The sequence below is a fragment of the Heteronotia binoei genome, chromosome 11 (genome assembly GCF_032191835.1).
Source record: "Heteronotia binoei isolate CCM8104 ecotype False Entrance Well chromosome 11, APGP_CSIRO_Hbin_v1, whole genome shotgun sequence".
In the NCBI taxonomy this organism is placed as follows: Eukaryota; Metazoa; Chordata; class Lepidosauria; order Squamata; family Gekkonidae; genus Heteronotia; species Heteronotia binoei.
In genome coordinates, this window is record NC_083233.1 from 49,059,220 (window position 1) to 49,077,201 (window position 17,982).

Consider the following 17,982-nt stretch of genomic DNA (forward strand, 5'->3'; position numbering starts at 1 on the left):
TTCCAACAGAATTCCCTCCAGTTTGCACTATCATCTGTCTTGGTTTTTACCCTGCCCTTAGTCAAGTTTCTCCAAACATAGCTGGTGGCTACTCTCTGCCAGCTCACAGTCCACCCCCTTCCCCATATACAGGAGGAGCAGATAGAGAATCTCCGGCAGCTGCCAATTATTAGCCTTCGGATCAGCCGCTAGGCAGTCCAAGCCGGTTCAGGCAAAAGCTCTGGAGTCCTAGAACCGCTCCAGACTCGCAGGGGCTGGGGATGCGCTCTGCACAGCGAAGCCAGAGGAGATTCTATCCTTCTGCACGTGCTCTAAGGCACTGAGCTGCCTGATTGGCTCTACCGCACTAGAGGAGGGGCTCAAGGCGTTGGCCGCCCTACCGGCACCTGCCACAGCCGCAGTCCCCGGCCGAGCCCACGCTCTGGCCTGCGTTCCGAATCCGGAGCCTGTGTCATGGCTGATGAGGCGCAGCCCAATGACCGCCATCGCCAGGTGAGTCTCTCCCGCGCACCTGCCGTGGCCCCTCCCGTCTTCTGCTTCCTGGTGGGCAGGACGGTGAAGGCGGTACTACAGTTCCCCGCCGCCCCGGATTGATTAGCTGAGGCGTTTTGTTCAAGGATGCTGGCTGAAGGCTCCTCCTAACAAAATTTGGTGGGTTGCGCCTGAATGAATAATTAATACTTAAAAAAAAACCCCACAGGTGAGGAGGTAATCTGGTTCTTTGCTCCATACTGTAGACGGCCTCCAGCTTTTCCAATTCCAACTCCTTGCTCCCCTCCCCACAGAAACTCCTCCTTGAAATACGAGGTTTAAATTTAATTGTTATCATAAACCAGTAGAACATATGGGTATTCTGCAGCCTTGCTTAAGCTATTCTAAAACTTATCACTTTAGTTGTGAACTCCAATTGGTTGTGGCAATGCATGGCCCAAAAAGCCAGAGATGGTGCAGCTGAAAACCTTCCTTTCTAGTCCCAGGTATGTTTGGGCTGCCAGAAAAGGAATCACCCACATAGGTATGCTGAGCTTCACTTTCTTCTTTATTCTGTATTATCAGAGTAAAAACTTTGCAATGAAAATAGTTGCTGGGGCAAATCCTGATGACTCATGAGTCAGACAAAGCACTGAAAGCTCAAACTCCAACTTCAGGAAGAAGTGCTGCAATCAGAGCAAGGATCTGGCCATTCTGTACGTTGAAGGATGATGGTAAACAAGGAGGGCCTTGTGGAAGCGAGTTACCAGGCAGGCTGTCTTATAGCTTCTGCTGGGGACTGCTGCAGTTATTATATCAAGATGCTTCTGCTGCTCCCCTTGGATTTAAGTAGAGATTCCTGGGGTATTGGTTTGGTGGGGAGACCACAATGGTCTGCAGCAGCCATGCCAGAAGATCCAGACCCCAAGGTGGGAAAACAGGTCTTTGCAAGGGAAAAGGAGGACAGACTAGCAGCAGAACGGGTGGGCCATTTGCCAAGCTGGGACATTTGAAACGGGTTGTGTAAGTCTTTGGTAGCATTGCATTGACGCTGATGGACGTGAGCAAACGGTGCTGCTGTCACCGTCCTTGTTTGCTGCCCTCACTGGTCAAAGTAGTGTGTGTGTGAAATGAGGGAGGAGGGGTCTCTGGGTTCAGTGTGCTTCTCAGATCTCCCCAACCAGGTTACCTTTTTGTCCGGTTTGCATCCGTTTTCTCTGTATTTTCCAGGCTGGTAATGACAGAACATTTTGGAGGTCATTAAGTCATAAGGTCACTTCACACACACACACACTCTTCTAAACATATTTTTGATCCTTAGCTTCAGGGCAAGGTCCTGGTTCTGACTGTATGTGCTGCAGGAATTGGAGGTACATTCCAGTATGGTTACAACCTCACCATCATCAATGCCCCAACATCAGTAAGTAATCTTGAGCTGCTTTCACAGTAGAGGGGTGAGTGGCACCTGAAGACAGTTCTTTATTCCGTCAAAATGTCTTGTTCTGTCACACTGCAGTTTATCCAGGCATTTATCAATGAGACGTGGCTGGAACGCACCGGGCTGCCCCTGGAACAAAGCAGGATAACCCTCATGTGGTCCTTTGTTGTGTCGGTATTTCCTCTGGGGGGACTCGCTGGAGCCCTCCTTGCAGGTCCTATGGCTATTAAACTGGGAAGGTGAGCTGTGTTTAGATTTCTACTTCACACTGTGGTTGCAGGTGGTTGGGAAGTCCAGTACTGAATTGGATAATATGCCAAGAGCTGAGAAAACAGAAGTGGGAAGAGGGAGTGAATATGTGTGCTCCAATATTCATCCAAGATGAAAATGCATTGCAGCAAAAAAAAAAACCCGCATTGCTTTTAAATCCCCAGTGAACCTTGGTATTAAGTGAAAGAGATTTCAAGTCCAAGTCTCATTCCAAGTAACCTGCTGTGTTTGTGCTTATAGATCAGTGATATTTTTGGCCTCCAGTTTCTGATCCTGGGACAATCTGTGCATTTTTTCTGTCTCTGCTTATTTTGAGTACAAGCTGTTAAGTTCATCCAGGAACCATTTCTACACTTCTCTTTCACTGAAAACACTTAGTTTAAACTAATCTGCCTAAGATGGCCCATCCACATAGCTGATATTTCCACATAGCTTGCAGTGTTGTTTCATGCTCTCTGCTATTTTTCTGTGTTTTAGAGTCAGGAGAGAAGTATTGGCTTACATTGCTATGACCTTAGACCTGTTTACTTGGAAATAAAATCCAGGGAAATCAATAGTACAGATAGGGTAATCCTGTGGGACTGCTACACACCCAGTCTAATCTTGTGGAACAGTGCTGGACTCCTAAATAGGACTCACTTCAGAAAAGGAAGCAGGAAGAGAACAGAAATCTAACACATCAGTGCAAGCAGCTACCAGACCCCCAGGTTGTGCACAGACAGCACCCGCCTGTCAACCATGCGTCAAAAACATCAGTCAGTACACAGTTTGTGGCAGCCTCTGGAAAACAGGGCACATTTACATCTCCCCATCCACTAAGGAGTCCAAGTAGCCAAGTCCAAGTGAAACACTTCTCGATTTATTACAGTAACATGAGCAGTGGCAGTTCACTGGTCCAAAAGCCCTCTGACTCACCAGGTCAGAGCATCTGTCTTCTCTCCCTCTTTCAGATAAACGTTTATTTCTTTTTATTTATTTACTTTAATTATGTCCTGCTTGTTTTCCCAATGGGGACTCAAAGCAGCATACATCCTCCTCCTCCTGCTCTGTTTTATCCCCATATCAACCCTGTGAGGTAGGTTAGGCTGAGAGTATCACTCAGCAAGCTTCCATGGCAGAGTGGGGATTCCCAGATCCTAGTCTTGACATTTTAAGCACTATACTACGCTGACTCTCATAACATAAGAACAGCCTGCTGGATCAGACCACTGGTCTGTCTAGTCCAGCATCCTGTCTCACACAGTTACTTGCCCTGGAGGGCAAACAGAGCATAGAAACGGAGGCCTTCTCCTGCTGTTGCCTCCCCATACTGGTATTCAAGGGTCTTCTGCCTCTGGATATGGAGGCTCCCTATAGCAGGGGTGGCCAACGGTAGCTCTCCAGATGTTTTTTGCCTACAACTCCCATCAGCCCCAGCCACTGGCCATGCTGGCTGGGGCTGATGGGAGTTGTAGGCAAAAAACATCTGGAGAGCTACCGTTGGCCACCCCGTCCTATAGTCATGATGGCTAGTAATACTCCCTTTAAGCTGTGGAGTCTTGTGAGCAAAAATTCTACTTTGTGAGCTACTGGCATTAAAGTTGTGAGCTACTAAATAAATTAGTTTACTCTGGGGCCATCCTTCCTGAGCTAAGACAAAAATGTGTGAGCCAGAGGCTAAAAAACTGTGAGCTAGCTCACACTAACTCAGCTTAGAGGGAACACTGCTAGTAACCATTAATAGCTCTTCCATAAATCTGTCTAACCCCTTTTAAAGCTATCTGTATTTACGACCACTACCTTCCCTGGCAGTGAATTCCACAGTTTAATTACTCATTGAGCAAAATTCTTGTGTAAGAATAGCAAAAATCCGGATGTAAAAAGCATTAGTGTAGTGTGAATGCACCCTTTATTATCCATCTTGGTTTTCACAATTCTGAATGATCTGGTATCATCTGCAAAATTGGCTACTATGCTGCTTAGCCTCAGTTCCAAATCACTTATGTCTCTTCCTGTCTTTTGACCTCATCCTGCACTTCTTTTCAAGTGTGTTTTACCTTTGCTCTCCTTCTCCTCTCCATGAACTTATCCTCACTGTCCTTCTGCTTTCACCAAAAATCACAACAGGACCTACACCAGAGCTCCCTGGTAGCTCAGTGGGAAACAGCAGTGTGTTGGCACACAGGGGTGTATGGGTTTGAATCTTATGCTGGGGAATTTTCAAAGAGTGTTCTCTAGGACAGCAGCAATGGTGTAGTCTTCAGATTGTCGCATTCCCACACACTGTTTTCAAGGCTAAGGCAGGAAATTTCAGCAGACTGGTCATGGACAACTTTCCATTTTCAATGGGAGGAAGATATAGATGTAGAGAAGGCTGCAGCAATAGACTTTTTATTTGTGAACTTTTACAGCTAGCAAGGCTTTCCCAGAGCAGTTCACAGCACTCCCTTTCTCAGCTGCCTACTGTCCCTTTCCTCACTGTGTGTTGCTCTGATCTTGCACCACCCAATTCCTCTCCACAGCTGTCCTTAAACCCTCCCCAGGCGTCTGCCCAGCACCCTATGACCTTCACCCTCACCAGGCATACCCTCTCCCAACCAAGTGACTCTAGCCCCTAACAGCCAGCCTCTTCCCAGTCAGTACCCTTCCAGCCATACTCAGATTTATGGCCCTCAGCTGTGCTCCCCCAAGTGGCCCTTAAAAGTGCCTTGCCATCTTCCAGCCCCACAGTGTCATAGATGGCTTTAGATGCAAAGGTTGCAGGGAGAGGGAACCAGCACTGGAAACATCAAGCTACAATGAAATCCACACTAATTACTGGACCCATCCCAAAGTCAGGCTTTCATCCTTTGCCTTCCTTTCATCAATTTGGTAACCTTTGAATTTTGCTACTGGGCCAATTTTACAAAAACGGCTGCTTCCCCCTAGAAATAATCTGGCAATGTGACTTGAAATCCAAAGATGTCAGTCAGCCAACAGAGTGAAGGATTCCATACTTTCCCATCTAGGGTTAGAAATCCAGAGGTTCTGTACCTACCCTCTTGGATCTGAGCTTTTGCATGTTTTCTCCTTCTTTCTCTTTCTGAAGGAAGAAATCTTTGTTATTGAACAACATGTTTGTGATCCTTGCTGCCTTGCTTGTGGGAGTCAGCCGGATAGCAAAATCCTTCGAAATGATCATGCTGAGCAGATTTTTTGCAGGAATCAATTCTGGTAGGTAAAAAGTAGTGAGTAACTGAAAAATTAACTGTGAGCCAACATCACAGCAACAGCAGCAGTGTTTTAACAAACATTTCTGGTTCACTCCATGAAGCCAGCCTGGCTCCTTTTCTCCCTAGTCCCAACAAACCATTATAGCAGTTTTTGCTGATGAGATAGTATCAAAACTCATGAGCTGTCCTGGTTCTGGCAGCAGCCTGGAGTTGAAAACTAAGGACTGACTTTTATTGATGTGCCAAGACTCAGTCCCAAAATCTGTAGCCAAGTGTGCCACTCCAGTGGCACTCTTCAGAATTCCATAGAAAGAAGAAGGGCTTTACTGGTAAGATTATTGTAAACTGATTGTAAGATTATTAAAACTGAAAAAATATACAGAAATGGCCATTACAACAAACATACTCTGGCATTTTATGTTTCTAGTAATTTTCTCGTCCTAAAGACAAACCAACCAAATTTAGCTATTTTAAGAGTAACTGTAGAATATTTGCCCTCCAGGAGTTCTTTAAGTTGGCATATTTTTTGACTGCTAGTAGGGAGAGTAATCATGCAAGGCAGGAAGGATTCCGTATGCTTACTGTACACCTTGCAATTATAAAAGACATGAACTAATGACTCTATGCCATCATTACCGCAAGGGCATATACGAACTTCATAGGGGATTTTCCTGTATCTACCCTCTGTAACTGCGTCCCACCTCGTAAGGGAGAATATTCTTCTGTATTCATGGTTTTCTAGGTGAAACAAATATGGCATGGGAGATAACCTATGAAACAGCTCTATAAAGGTGTACCATTTTTGTGAGTTATTTAAGTCAGTTTGTCTGGCAGTATCTAATATCCTTTGAGCCACCATCACTCTTGCCTTATCGTTTGCCAGGTTGCTAATGTATTGACTTGACAGGCCATAAAAAGGAAGTCTTTTCTCTATCGCTTTCAGTCATGGGGGCTCCATAATATCTTGAAGGATTAAGCCTGTCAGCCCTTTAGGATAAAAAATGAGTTTCAGCCAGTATTGGATGGACAGTATCCAAAGCCTTGCCTCTACTGGGACCATGCCCAATTCAGTTCTAATAAGAACATTTGGAATGCCAGGAGGGTCCTGCAGAATTGATCTCAAAAATTTTGCTTGGACGGTTTCCAATTTTTGGGGATACCAGAGAGTGGGCCATGGAAGTAATTATTGACATTCCTCTCCTTATTAGTTCAATGAGTGTCCTGCAAATGGTGGTGCGTTTAAGGAGAGAGGTCTTCTTCTGTGGGAGCTGTGGAAAATCTTGGAGGGTTCCAAAGGTTGAATAATGGCAGCTGAGGGCTGTTTGTAGGAAGCAGGAGCAGGAGAGAGAATTATGCTTGGAGGGCTGCCAGTAGAATGAGTATTTCCTGTACTGGAAGCCATAGTCCATGTGAGTCACACTGTCACTTGATAATGTACCCTGAAGGTTTTGCAGGTTGTTTTTTTAAAAAGGAAAGAAAAATTAGCAATAATGTCTGCAAATGTCTAGTGTGCCTGTCTGTACACAGGAAAATCCAACTGGAAACACAGAAGAGAAGAACATGTACACATAGAGAAAAGATGCCAGAGGAAGTATGAGCAAAGATTAGAGAATTAGGGAAATTAGAGTTTTGTTGACATTCCACAAAATACAGCTCAGCTTACCTTTCACAGTTATAAAGAGCATGTGTGTATGAGAGAGAAAAATCAAATTATAGACTGAGCACATAACTACATGAGACACCCAACACGTGCTGGGCCACAGGTGCACCAGGCAGATGTAGATTGTGAGGAACTCACCTTCAAAAGCACTCACTTTCTGGGCACTATGATGGAGCACTGTGAAGTTGGAGAAGGAGTTCCCATCCCACCCTGCTTTGGACAGGCAAAAGGGGAGGCTTTTTATCCCTTTTCTCTGGTTCCACATCTTCTTCCTAGGGCACGTACACTTTTTAAGTGTTTTAAGAGTTATCCTGATGTACATCTGTCAGCAAGTCCATTTGTGCACCTGTAACCCAGCATGCGTTAGACGTATTCTGTAGCTTGGCCCTGAGAGATGAATATCAGGCTGAACTGCTTTGTCGATCTTTTCTGCCCAGGGGTAGGCATGAACATTCAGCCCATGTACTTGGGGGAAAGCGCACCCAAAGAGCTCCGTGGAGCAGTGACCCTGACATCAGCATCCTTTACTGCCCTGGGGCTGGTGCTGGGGCAAGTTGTTGGCCTGAGGTGAGATGCTTGGGAAGCTCTGGGGGGAGGGTTCATTGTGGCCTCTGGCCCTGCTTAAAGTTTTTTGAGGCTGAAGCCACCCCAGAGCATTTTGGGTAGTTGTTAGTTATCCCCCACCTTTCTTCTGTCACTCAAGGCTGTGCACCCAGGAGTGGGGACAGTCCTAGAAGACCTCCTATCAAGGTGCTGACCAGACCCAGAGCTGCTTAGCTTCAGCAAGATTGTTGCATCATATGCCTTCTGACCTTATCTTGGGCATCCCTTATAGCACGTCCCTGCTTCAGGAGCCACAAGCAGCTATTCCTTTACTTCAGAATGTAGCATTGGAAAAAATTTTGTGTGGTAACTTTAAAGCATCTTGGATGTTGTCTAAATGTCTTCTTTGCTGGGAACCAGCCTTGTCTTGACTCAACTGATCCATGACAAGGGAGAGGTCACTTTGCAAATGGCAGCCTGATAAAGTTGCTCTGGGATCTAATGCTTTTGGCTCATGTAGTTCTGTGTTTTAATGCAGAGAGATATTAGGAGCAGAGGAGAACTGGCCTCTTCTTTTGGCCAGCAATGCGGTGCCCAGCCTGATCCAGCTGTTGCTTCTGCCCTGGGCCCCAGAAAGCCCCCGGTACTTACTAATTGACCGAGGAGATAAGGAGTCATGCATTTGTGGTGAGTTTATGCTTCCGCTTTAGCATCCTGGGGAACACGGATGCTGGACTGTCACAACATACAACAAAGTCATGGGGCTGCTCTACTGTAAAGATTTGGGGTTCCATCCTGAAGTGGTAGCCTCAAGATAAGGGGCACTTTGTATGTTACAGGAAGCAAAAACAAAAAAAGCCTTCTTTAAAACATTTTGGCCATAAGAGTCAGCTGCAGGTGATTTGCAGTGGCCTTAGACAATGATGTATTCCCAAAGACAGGCTCCCCTCTTGGGTGCTGTCCTAGATTACCACAAAAGCACAGAGCCGAACCACGGCAGAGAAAATTGTCTTCTTTGGCCTTCCATAGGCTAGTATCAGGCTGCGATGCTTATTTGCTCTGTTTGTTCACTGATGTTTTCCCTTGAAGCAGAGTTTGGACTTTAGAATATGTTGGTGAATCCTGTTTCCTGATAAATTTTGGACCCCATACTAGAAAGTGGTCATTCTGTGACTGGCTATTTGGTTGGAAGTTTTGGGGGAGGTCAAGATTAGAGCTGGATCCTGATGCTACCCTTTTCTGGCTCTTTTACAGCGTTGCAGAAACTGCGAGGCAGTCATGACTTGAGCAGCGAGATGAAGGAGATGTTGGCTGAACAGGCAGCCGTCCAAGGAAAGAAAGCCAAAGGGCCTTGGGAGTTGTTCCGGAACCCTGCCGTGAGGTGGCAGCTGATCACCATCCTTGTGCTCAGCAGTGCGATGCAGCTCTGTGGCAATGACTCGGCAAGTTGTAGTGGAGGAGGCTGGCTTAGATTCCATCTCTTATTTTTAAGCTGGTAACAATTGGCAAGGACCAGGATCCTGAAGAAACTCTTAAGGGCATGTTGGCATTATGAGTTCATGCTGGGTCAGGGCTGATTGAGTAGCTGTGGGCCTGAAGGGCCTTTTCCAAAAAAGCTAGAATGCTGCCTGGAGTAAGTTTTGCATTGCCATGGAGAAGTGCAAAATCTCACAGAAGGTACAAAAATGTGTGCAAATGAACATTCTTGTTTACTCCAGTTCTGTCATCCTGGTAGCTATTATAGCATGGGAAATAAGAGATCTATAGTGAACTTCTAAATGGAGTTATGTCCTATGCCCATTGAGTTCAGTTTATTTAGAAAGATGTAATTCTTAAGCTGTAAAATAAGTTTAGATCTGATTTGAAAAGAATTACTGCATATATTTCATTCCCCCCTCCCCCTACATTTCTGGTCGTACCCCTACATGGGGAAAAGATGTTTAGTTTCAAATCTTTACATCTTTCATGGAGATAGTACATACTTGTCTTGAAGGTTATTATAAGAATTGTGAAGCACTTTGAACAATTGAAAGCACTACTCACAGATGCCAAATATTGTTGACCGGATTCTTCAAGGGGAATCTAGATGTTGGACAAGTCCCCCTTCCCCCCCTAAATTCTTAGAAGTACATGATGACAAATCAGGGAGGTATGAGGCCAATGATCTATACACCTTCACCCATGTTTTTTTTCTATTTTTCTCTCCCCAGATGTATTTCTATGCCTCCTATGTTTTCCAGGAGGCAGGGATTCCTTATGACAAAATCCAGTACTACATTATTGGCACAGGAAGCTGTGAACTGATTACAGCCATGACTTGTGTGAGAACCTCTTGGAGCAAGTACATTGTGTGCAGCCATTGAATGCTTTTCTGCCTTTGGTTTGTTGTGCCTCAAAGTGATAGTAATCTGAAAAATTCTGCTTTGGCTCAAAATATGGCAGAGGGGTGGCTGGAGGTCCTAGAGTCTCATTCTTCCTGATCGAGTATCAGCAGGACATCTCCTGTTGCAAGGAGAAGAGGCAGTTTTTCTTCATTGAGTCAAGCCAAAGCTCCAAGTGTGGCCTGCAAGTTGCTATAGCATTTTGCCCTCCTATTTTATCTCCCTCACAGAGGGCCACTAAGGGGGAAGAAGAGCTGAAGGGCAGCCATTTTACCTTCCGTATGTTTTTCCTAGCCCCAACTAATTGTTGTGCCAAGTTAATCAGAAAAGGAAAGAATGGAGAGACAAAAGAGATCACTTGTGTTAAAACAGTATCAGTGCTCTTTATCAATTCTCCACCTACATGGACTTGTGCACACTTGTGTTCATACCAACTGTCCATGCCTGAAAGTTGGGATATTTCAGCCAGCCACTGACTTATCCCCAGAGTCTTCTGCTTCTGCATAAACTCAGAAGAATGATAATAACAGAGACGTACTCTTGAAAGACCGTTTAGTCCATTTCACAAGCAGAAAGCAGATGTGTTGTAAAAGATGGCTCTGGAAACATAAGGCAACCTGGTCAGGCACATTTTCATGGTCAAGAAAGTTAACCAGAGTGTTCGTTTCTGAGAGCTGTCAGAAGCAGTGACTAAAAGACCAGTGGGTCTGGTTCAAATGAGAGTGGCAGGTCTCCAGATCTGTTCAATTACCTGCTTCCAGTGAGTCTCCTGTGTTTTATTCCAGAACCTCATCATAGAACGTGCTGGACGAAGGATGCTGATGATAGGGGGATACAGTCTTATGGCAGTGTGGGCCGTGGTCTTCATGGTGGCTCTATCCTTGCAGGTATCCAGGCAGTAGAAATAGGGTGAATTTCAGCAGCAGGGATCAGGTATGAGTCAGACTCCTTGTGAACTCATTTTGTAATGTGTTTTTGGGCTTGCAGGATAAGATTAGCTGGATGCCATATCTCAGCATGGCTTGCATCTTCGCCTATATTCTGAGCTTTGGAATTGGACCAGGTTAGTCAGCACAGAATTGCTTCTTTCATTCAGAATATGTCAAACTGAAATGGGGGCAGCTTTACATATCGCCATAACATTGGCATTTAAATGAGAATTCCTGGTATCCATAGGGACTAGACTTCCTCAAACAGAGATCCTCAATCTGATGTCACCCTTCAGTGGACTTCAATCTCAAGAGGCTATGTGAAGCCTAGTGGCAAAAGGTTGTTACTGAAAATACTACTAGGCCCCTGGGGGACAGTGTGGAAAGCCAGGAACAGGAAACAAAGAGGAAACGGTAGGTGTGGAAAGGAGAACAAATAGCCATGTTCACCTGTCTAGACCAGGCCACTCCCTACTGTCACTGCAAAGGAAATATTTATTTTTAAAAAATTACATTATTTATAGTCTGCCTTTGTCATGGGAATTCAAGGTGGATTGCACAGAGTGAGTCAATACAGTCAACAAGATGAGACATTCAGTAAACAGCAAGTTAGGATTTGTGTTGTAGAACCAACCAAGTTTGACCTCAAGACACCAGACTCTCCTAGCAGCCAAAGCCAGCAGATGTGGCATGTTAATGAAATAACATCATTCACTTTTTGTTGTTTAAATTTATGAATTGTGCAGTCCCTGCCACTGCAAGGCCCTGGGCGATGTACATCATGAGTAAAAGCATAATACATATAAAATAATGATAACAAGGAACACATTTTTAAAAGATGGCAATAAAATTAATCCCCTTTTCAGACTGCTGGCTACTTTGTGAGCAGAGTGTGAGTTAACACAAATGTGGAGAGCAGGAGAGGGTGCCAGCCAAGATGGAAACTTGCTGTCCTCAACCAAAGGCCTGGTGGAACATCTCAGCCTTACAGGCCCTGCAGAATTTCTTAAGGTCCTGCATGGTCCTTATGGTACTTGGCAGAGAACTCCACTAGGTTGGGGCCAGGTTGGAGAGAGTTCCACTAGCTTGGGACCATAATCCCTAATTATGGGGGTGATGGGCTTGATTGGCAATGGCATTGAGGCTTTCTGCTATTTTCTTGGGTAAAATATGTGTATGGTACATTGGTATGATGCAATGCAAGAAGGTTGTTTGGAAGTGGGGAAGAGACTTTTTTGACAGTTGTAGTATATTCAGGGGTGGAATTCTAGCAGGAGCTCCTTTGCATATTAGGCCACACACTCCAGTGTAGCCAATCCTCCAAGAGCTTACAGAAAAGAGCCTTGTAAGCTCTTGGAGGATTGGCTACATCAGGGGTGTGTGGCCTAATATGCGAAGGAGCACCTGCTGGAATTCCACCCCTGAGTATATTTAATTTATTTGTTTGCACTACGAAACAGAGAACAATGAATAACTTACTTGCTTTATCTAGCCGGTGTGACAGGAATGCTACCCACTGAGATTTTTGATCAGATGTCCCGCCCTGCTGGCTACATGATCTGTGGCTCTTTGCTCTGGACCAACCTATTTGTGGTGGGAATGGCATTTCCTTTCATTGTGGTGGGTATACTATATATATAAGATAGTTTCAGAGGATGTTCATGTTGGTAACTCTTAAAAGCTTATACCATGAAAATCTTGTTGGCCTCTTAAGTGCTATTGAACTCGAATCTAGCTATATATATGATGTTGTTCCAGACCCAAATGTTATTAATACAAGGAGTGGAACAGAGCCATTTTAAACTAAATATGCCTTCTGTTCAGCATCTTATGTGTTCACCTTATAGGTCTATTTGGGCTTAAATGTTATATTTGAAAATGGCCAACAGTGTCAACACCACATTTGCTTCACTCCCAAGGCATCATTTGTCCCTAGCCTTGCTCTGCTTCCTACTCGGTTGTCTTGTTTCTAAGAAGTGATAACTTATATTCTAATGTCTTTTCATTTTCTCTCTGTCCCCGCCCCCCTCTCCTAGGAAGGACTGGGCCACTTCTGCTATCTTCCTTTTTTCACAGTTTGTGTCTGCACTGCTCTGTATGTCAGTTTCTTCCTCCCTGAGACCAGGGGGAAAAGTCTCCTGGAAATCTCTGAAGAGTTCAACAAGCGCAATTTCAAAACTCAGACTTGTGAGAATTCCTGGACAAACTTGGAAGATACTAAATCCACCATGTTGTAACCACTGAGCAAACTGAAAGGTCACTGGCAATAAGAAAATCTATCCTAACTTTCCTGGCTGAGAGCTGAACCCAGTTTGGGTGGGGAAAGAATCCTTTTTTCATTTCTGAAAGACTGTATGGAAAGGTCTTTGCCTCAGAATGGAAATGTTCTCTTCAAAATATATGGAATCAAAATCTGGATTTCTGAACTGGCATGAGTTCATGGAATGTCAGTATTTGGAATGTCAGTAATGGAATGTCAGTATTTGGACTAGATTTTAACTCTCAGCAATTGCATAAGAGCAGGAATAATCAGCCTGGAGGCAGCCAAAAATCTCCACTTTTAATGCTCAGATATCAGTGTAATCTGCACAAAGAAATGTTATAGGAATTATTAGTAACAGGATTTTCTAGGCAATTCAGAATTCTTAATACATCTGAAACAAATTTTGAGAATCAGTTGTGGTAATCTCAGGTTTTAAAATCTGTGAACCCACACCCCAAAACCTATGCTTTAGAGTCTGAAAATGTATCTACTGTTCAAACTGATTGGAAGTTCTTGTTTGAGGACTGAGGATTTGTTGTTTAGCAACCTCAAATCACTGGAGGAGGAAATATTTTAACAACCTCCTCCCATACCTTGCTCCCCCTCTGTGAGGGGGAAAAAAGGCAGAAGACTATCTATACCATCCATCCCATCCAACTCACAAAGCTAATCATAACTTTGGGAGGTGATATTTAATCAAAAAGACAGGAGAGGCAAGGGGTATATAATCTTACCACCACCCCCAAAAAAGAATCTTGTGGTACCTTAAAAACTACATGTTTTGTAGCATAAACTTGGAGCATTCATTATAACTTTTGTTGATGCCTGTTGATCCTGGATTTCAGGGTCTGGTGTGATGGGGGCAAGGGAGCTTGGAGGAGGCCCCAGCATGGTGGTCCTTCTCTGAATGGCATCTGCTGCATGATTGATAGTTATGCAGCCTTCTCTGTGAACTTGTTGAGAATGTGGGCAGTACCAAGAAATTCTGGATAGAAGAAGTCTTCATTGATATGCATCATTTAATAAATCCTTTGGATTTTAACCACTTTTTGAAATATTGGTGCTGTTCTTGATGAGAATGAAATAATGGTATGCTGGAAGGACAATGATAGAAAAATGCTTTGATATTGTAGTATCTGATGAGATACGGAAAAACATGTCTTTTACTTGTAACTAGTAGCAATAATTTACTCTTCTCCTTCCAACTCACAATTGTTTAGAAAATGAGTCAGGCCTAGTTTGGTAAAAAACTTGTAACACATGAGTGTGATTTTGCTTCCCACATGCATGTAGGCACAGACAGAGCAAGTAAAGGGGGGAAGGTTTATATGCAGGCAAGGCTTGATCCCAGGGTTTGAGTCCAGTGCTTCAATTCAAACAAGGCTTCTAACAAGGGAGCTGAACTTGGAGCTCAGCAAGAGAACTCGGTGGGGAGCATGAGAGAGAACCCCTGGGGTCTGATTTTTCTGAAAAAGGACATACAAGTTCTATATCACCAAGGAGAGTGGTGTACTGCAGTATCCTTCCTTCTACAAAAATTGTTACAGATTCAGATAAACAGCCTATGTCAACCCTTAAACATCTTTAAACAGCCAACCGAGTTACAAAGGTAGAAAGCCAGAAGAGAAGTGGGGCTGTCCTGTGTTATTCATGGAGTGTCACATTTAGCATCGACATAGCTCCAATCTGCAGATTTAGCTATCAGCAGATGGGGGCCACAGATCGATAACAGTTTATAAATTGCAGAGGAACTTTGAAAAATGTAGTCCCTCACTTCTTAAGTGGTTCAGACTAGCCTAGTGTCCCAACACTCAGACTTTACATAATGGGATATGTAGAGTAGGCCTGAGTTTCAGGTCTTCCTTTCATGAAATGTTATACAAAAACTTGCCTTCCTTCTTGGAGTTAATTAATCATATCAGCAGTAGCTCTTTCTCCCCAGTTTCTTCCAGTTTTCTACTTGAGTAAGCAGCCCTCTCTGCCTCCCTTGGTTCCATATAAAAGGCAGATCCAACAGTGAAGTGAATCAACATTTTTTTTACTCCCACATACACGCTTCCCCCTCCACTTCCAGCAGGTAGTAAAAGGTCAAGGGAAAGAAACTGGGCCATTGTATGTTGTATTATTTGTGGACACAAACTGGTTATCCATTCCCTAGAGCTCGCCGTGACCAAATGTTGAGCTCCACCCCTAAATTTTCAGGAATTTCCCAGAAACTTCCTTGAAATCTCTCAACCTAAATGCAGCGAAGTCTTCACTTGCAGTGATATAAAATGCCACTCTGAAAGGAAGTTTTTACACAGAAGAGCTTGGACAAAGCATCCATGCTGGACTCTCCATGGCAGGGGAGGGGACTGACTGCTTGCTGGGAGAGTAAAATGCCTCTCCTTTCCCAGTGCGGTAATGTGTACCCTCAATTTGGTGCCTTTGACTGACACCTTTCTTGTGCCCATCAAGTGTTTTTATAACGTGTGGGGCTTTTGCCCAGCAAGGCTTTTGATTGGCTGGGCAGATTTTTTAAAAACACTTAATGGGCACAAGATTAGCAGGGTTAGTGTTGGTCAATAGTTGGATGGAAGACCCAGAGAAATACCAGGGTCACAATTCAAAGGCAGGCAATGACAAACCATCTCTGAATGCCTCTTGCCTTGAAAGCTCCACAGGATTGCCACAAGTTAGCTGTGGCTTGATGGTTTGGTTGCCAGGTCTTACTTGGCTCCCAGTGGGGGATGTGCCGTAGAGTTCTTATCAGGACTTCTTTTGTATAAATTTTATTTATTTATTTATTTTATTACATTTGTATCCCACCCTCCCCTGATGGGCTCATTTGCATATTAGGCCCTGCCCCCCTGATCCCAAACTAGCCGGAACTGCATTCCTGTGCGTTCCTGCTAACCCCCCCCCCCCCCCCCCCCGGTTTTTACCCAAATGCTATAGAGCATCCCCTGCGCAACATGCCTGCTGCGATGACATCACTTGCAGGTAGGCTTCCCAATCCCCAGGTCCCAGCGGGGGATCCCCCGATTTTACAGGCTTCCCCCCTCCCCCAGCCAGCTGGCCAGCAGGGGAAGCCCCTCCCCCACAGCCATTATGCATCTCCATGAACGTTTCCCATAGGGAATGATGGGGAATTGAGCCACGGGTATTGGGGGCTCTGGGGGGGGGCTGTTTTTTGAGGTAGAGTCGCCAAATTTTTAGTATAGCATCTAGTGCCTCTCCCCAAAATACCTTCCAAGTTTCAAAAGAATTGGACCAGGGGTCCAATTCTATGAGCCTCAAAAGAAGGTGCCCCTATCCTTCATTATTTTCTATGGAAGGAAGGTATTTTAAAAGGTGTGCTGTCCCTTTAAATGTGATGGCCAGAACTCCCTTGGAGTTCAATTATGCTTGTCACACCCTTGTTCCGGGCTCTGCCCCCAAGGTCTCCTGGCTCCACCCCCAAAGTCCCCAGATATTTCTTGAATTGGATTTGGCAACCCTACTTGCAGGTGACATCATTGTGCCAGGAACATCAAGTCCCAACAGAGCTGCTCGGGGGTAGGGATCCCTCCTACCAGCCATCTCTGTGCCTCAAAACTGAGAGAACCACTGCCCCAAGCAGGAGACTGGGAACCCTACTTGATGGCCAAAAAAAAATAAAATTGCAACAGCTGTCTCCACTGTACAAGGGTTTTCACTATATGACTGAAGGTAAGCTGCAGCAGTCATTTTGTGGCTATGTCTTCCTCTGTGACAGCCATTTTGTGGCTGTGCCCCCCACTCTGTGTCAGAATTCCAAAGGTGCCCACTGCCTGCAGAATCAAAAAGGCTGGGGACCCTGATAAAGTATATAGTTCAAATTAGGACCAAGAAGGAGGAGTTAAAATTCCCAGCTGGGAAGTTTACTGATTAGGCTTATTCCACCCAGTTTTGGCTTAACCTTCCCTACCTCAGTGGGTTATTGTGAAGATAATATAGAGCAAGAGAAAACAGTGTAGCATGGTCAGGTTAATAGAGGTTTGGATAGCTCTATAGTTGGATAGTTGATGGCAGGGCTTTTTTTGAGCAGGAATGTACAGGAAAGCAGTTCTGGCTGGCTTGGGGGGGTGTCAGTGGGTGTGGCCTAATATGCAAATGTTCCCACTGGGCTTTTTCTATTAAAAAGTCCTGCACTAAACAATGGTGATGTCAGGGGGTGTGGCCTAATATGCAAATGAGTTCCTGCTGGGCTTTTTATTTATTTATTTGATTTATATCCCGCCCTACCCCACCAAGGCGGGCTCAGGGCGGCTCACAATACAAAGATTCTAACATAAAATTCAAATTTAAATATAATAACAATTTACATAGTTAAGAAATTAAAACATTAAAAACAGTGCATCCGTCCAACAACGTGCAATCCAAACACTTCCTTCAGTTTTTGGTACTTTAGTGGTTTGGTGCCAGTCAGTTATAGGCCAACCAGAAGAGGACTGTCTTACAGGCCCTGCGGAATTGTCCAATATCCCGCAGGGCCCTGACCTCTTCCGGTAACTGGTTCCACCAGCAAGCGGCTGTTATTGAGAAGGCCCTGTCCCTGGTTGACTTCAACCGGGCCTCCTTAGGCCCGGGGATTACGAGCAGATTTTGGGAGCCAGATCGCAGTACTCTCTGGGGAACATATGGGAAGAGACGGTCCCTAAGGTAGGCAGGTCCTAGACCATATAGGGCTTTAAAGGTAATAACCAGCACCTTGTACCGGACTCGGTATATTATTGGCAGCCAGTGCAGTCCCTGAAGGCCTGGCTGAATGTGCTCCCGTCTAGGGAGCCCTAATAGCCGGGCAGCAGCGTTCTGCACTAGCTGCAACTTCCGGGT

General features: G+C 44.9%; 1 protein-coding gene across 1 annotated transcript; it reads left to right on the plus strand.

Moving 5' to 3' along the window:
* Nucleotides 1-355: 355 nt before the first annotated feature.
* Nucleotides 356-14,192, plus strand: SLC2A11 (solute carrier family 2 member 11). Its single transcript, XM_060249789.1, has 12 exons — nucleotides 356-492; nucleotides 1,793-1,891; nucleotides 1,988-2,148; nucleotides 5,247-5,371; nucleotides 7,468-7,597; nucleotides 8,112-8,260; nucleotides 8,828-9,015; nucleotides 9,784-9,894; nucleotides 10,740-10,841; nucleotides 10,942-11,017; nucleotides 12,376-12,503; nucleotides 12,920-14,192. Exons 1-12 carry the CDS (start codon nucleotides 454-456, stop codon nucleotides 13,118-13,120), a joined length of 1,509 nt encoding a protein of 502 aa, XP_060105772.1. The 5' UTR covers nucleotides 356-453; the 3' UTR covers nucleotides 13,121-14,192.
* The last annotated feature ends 3,790 nt before the right edge of the window (nucleotides 14,193-17,982 follow it).

Bases quoted from the DNA above. Each gene is read 5' to 3' on its own strand.
- SLC2A11 (XM_060249789.1), top strand. From the start codon at position 454: ATGGCTGATGAGGCGCAGCCCAATGACCGCCATCGCCAG. The intron at 1,892-1,987 runs GTAAGTAATCTT...GTCACACTGCAG, and splicing joins TCATCAATGCCCCAACATCA to TTTATCCAGGCATTTATCAA. The intron at 12,504-12,919 runs GTGGGTATACTA...CCCCTCTCCTAG, and splicing joins TGGCATTTCCTTTCATTGTG to GAAGGACTGGGCCACTTCTG.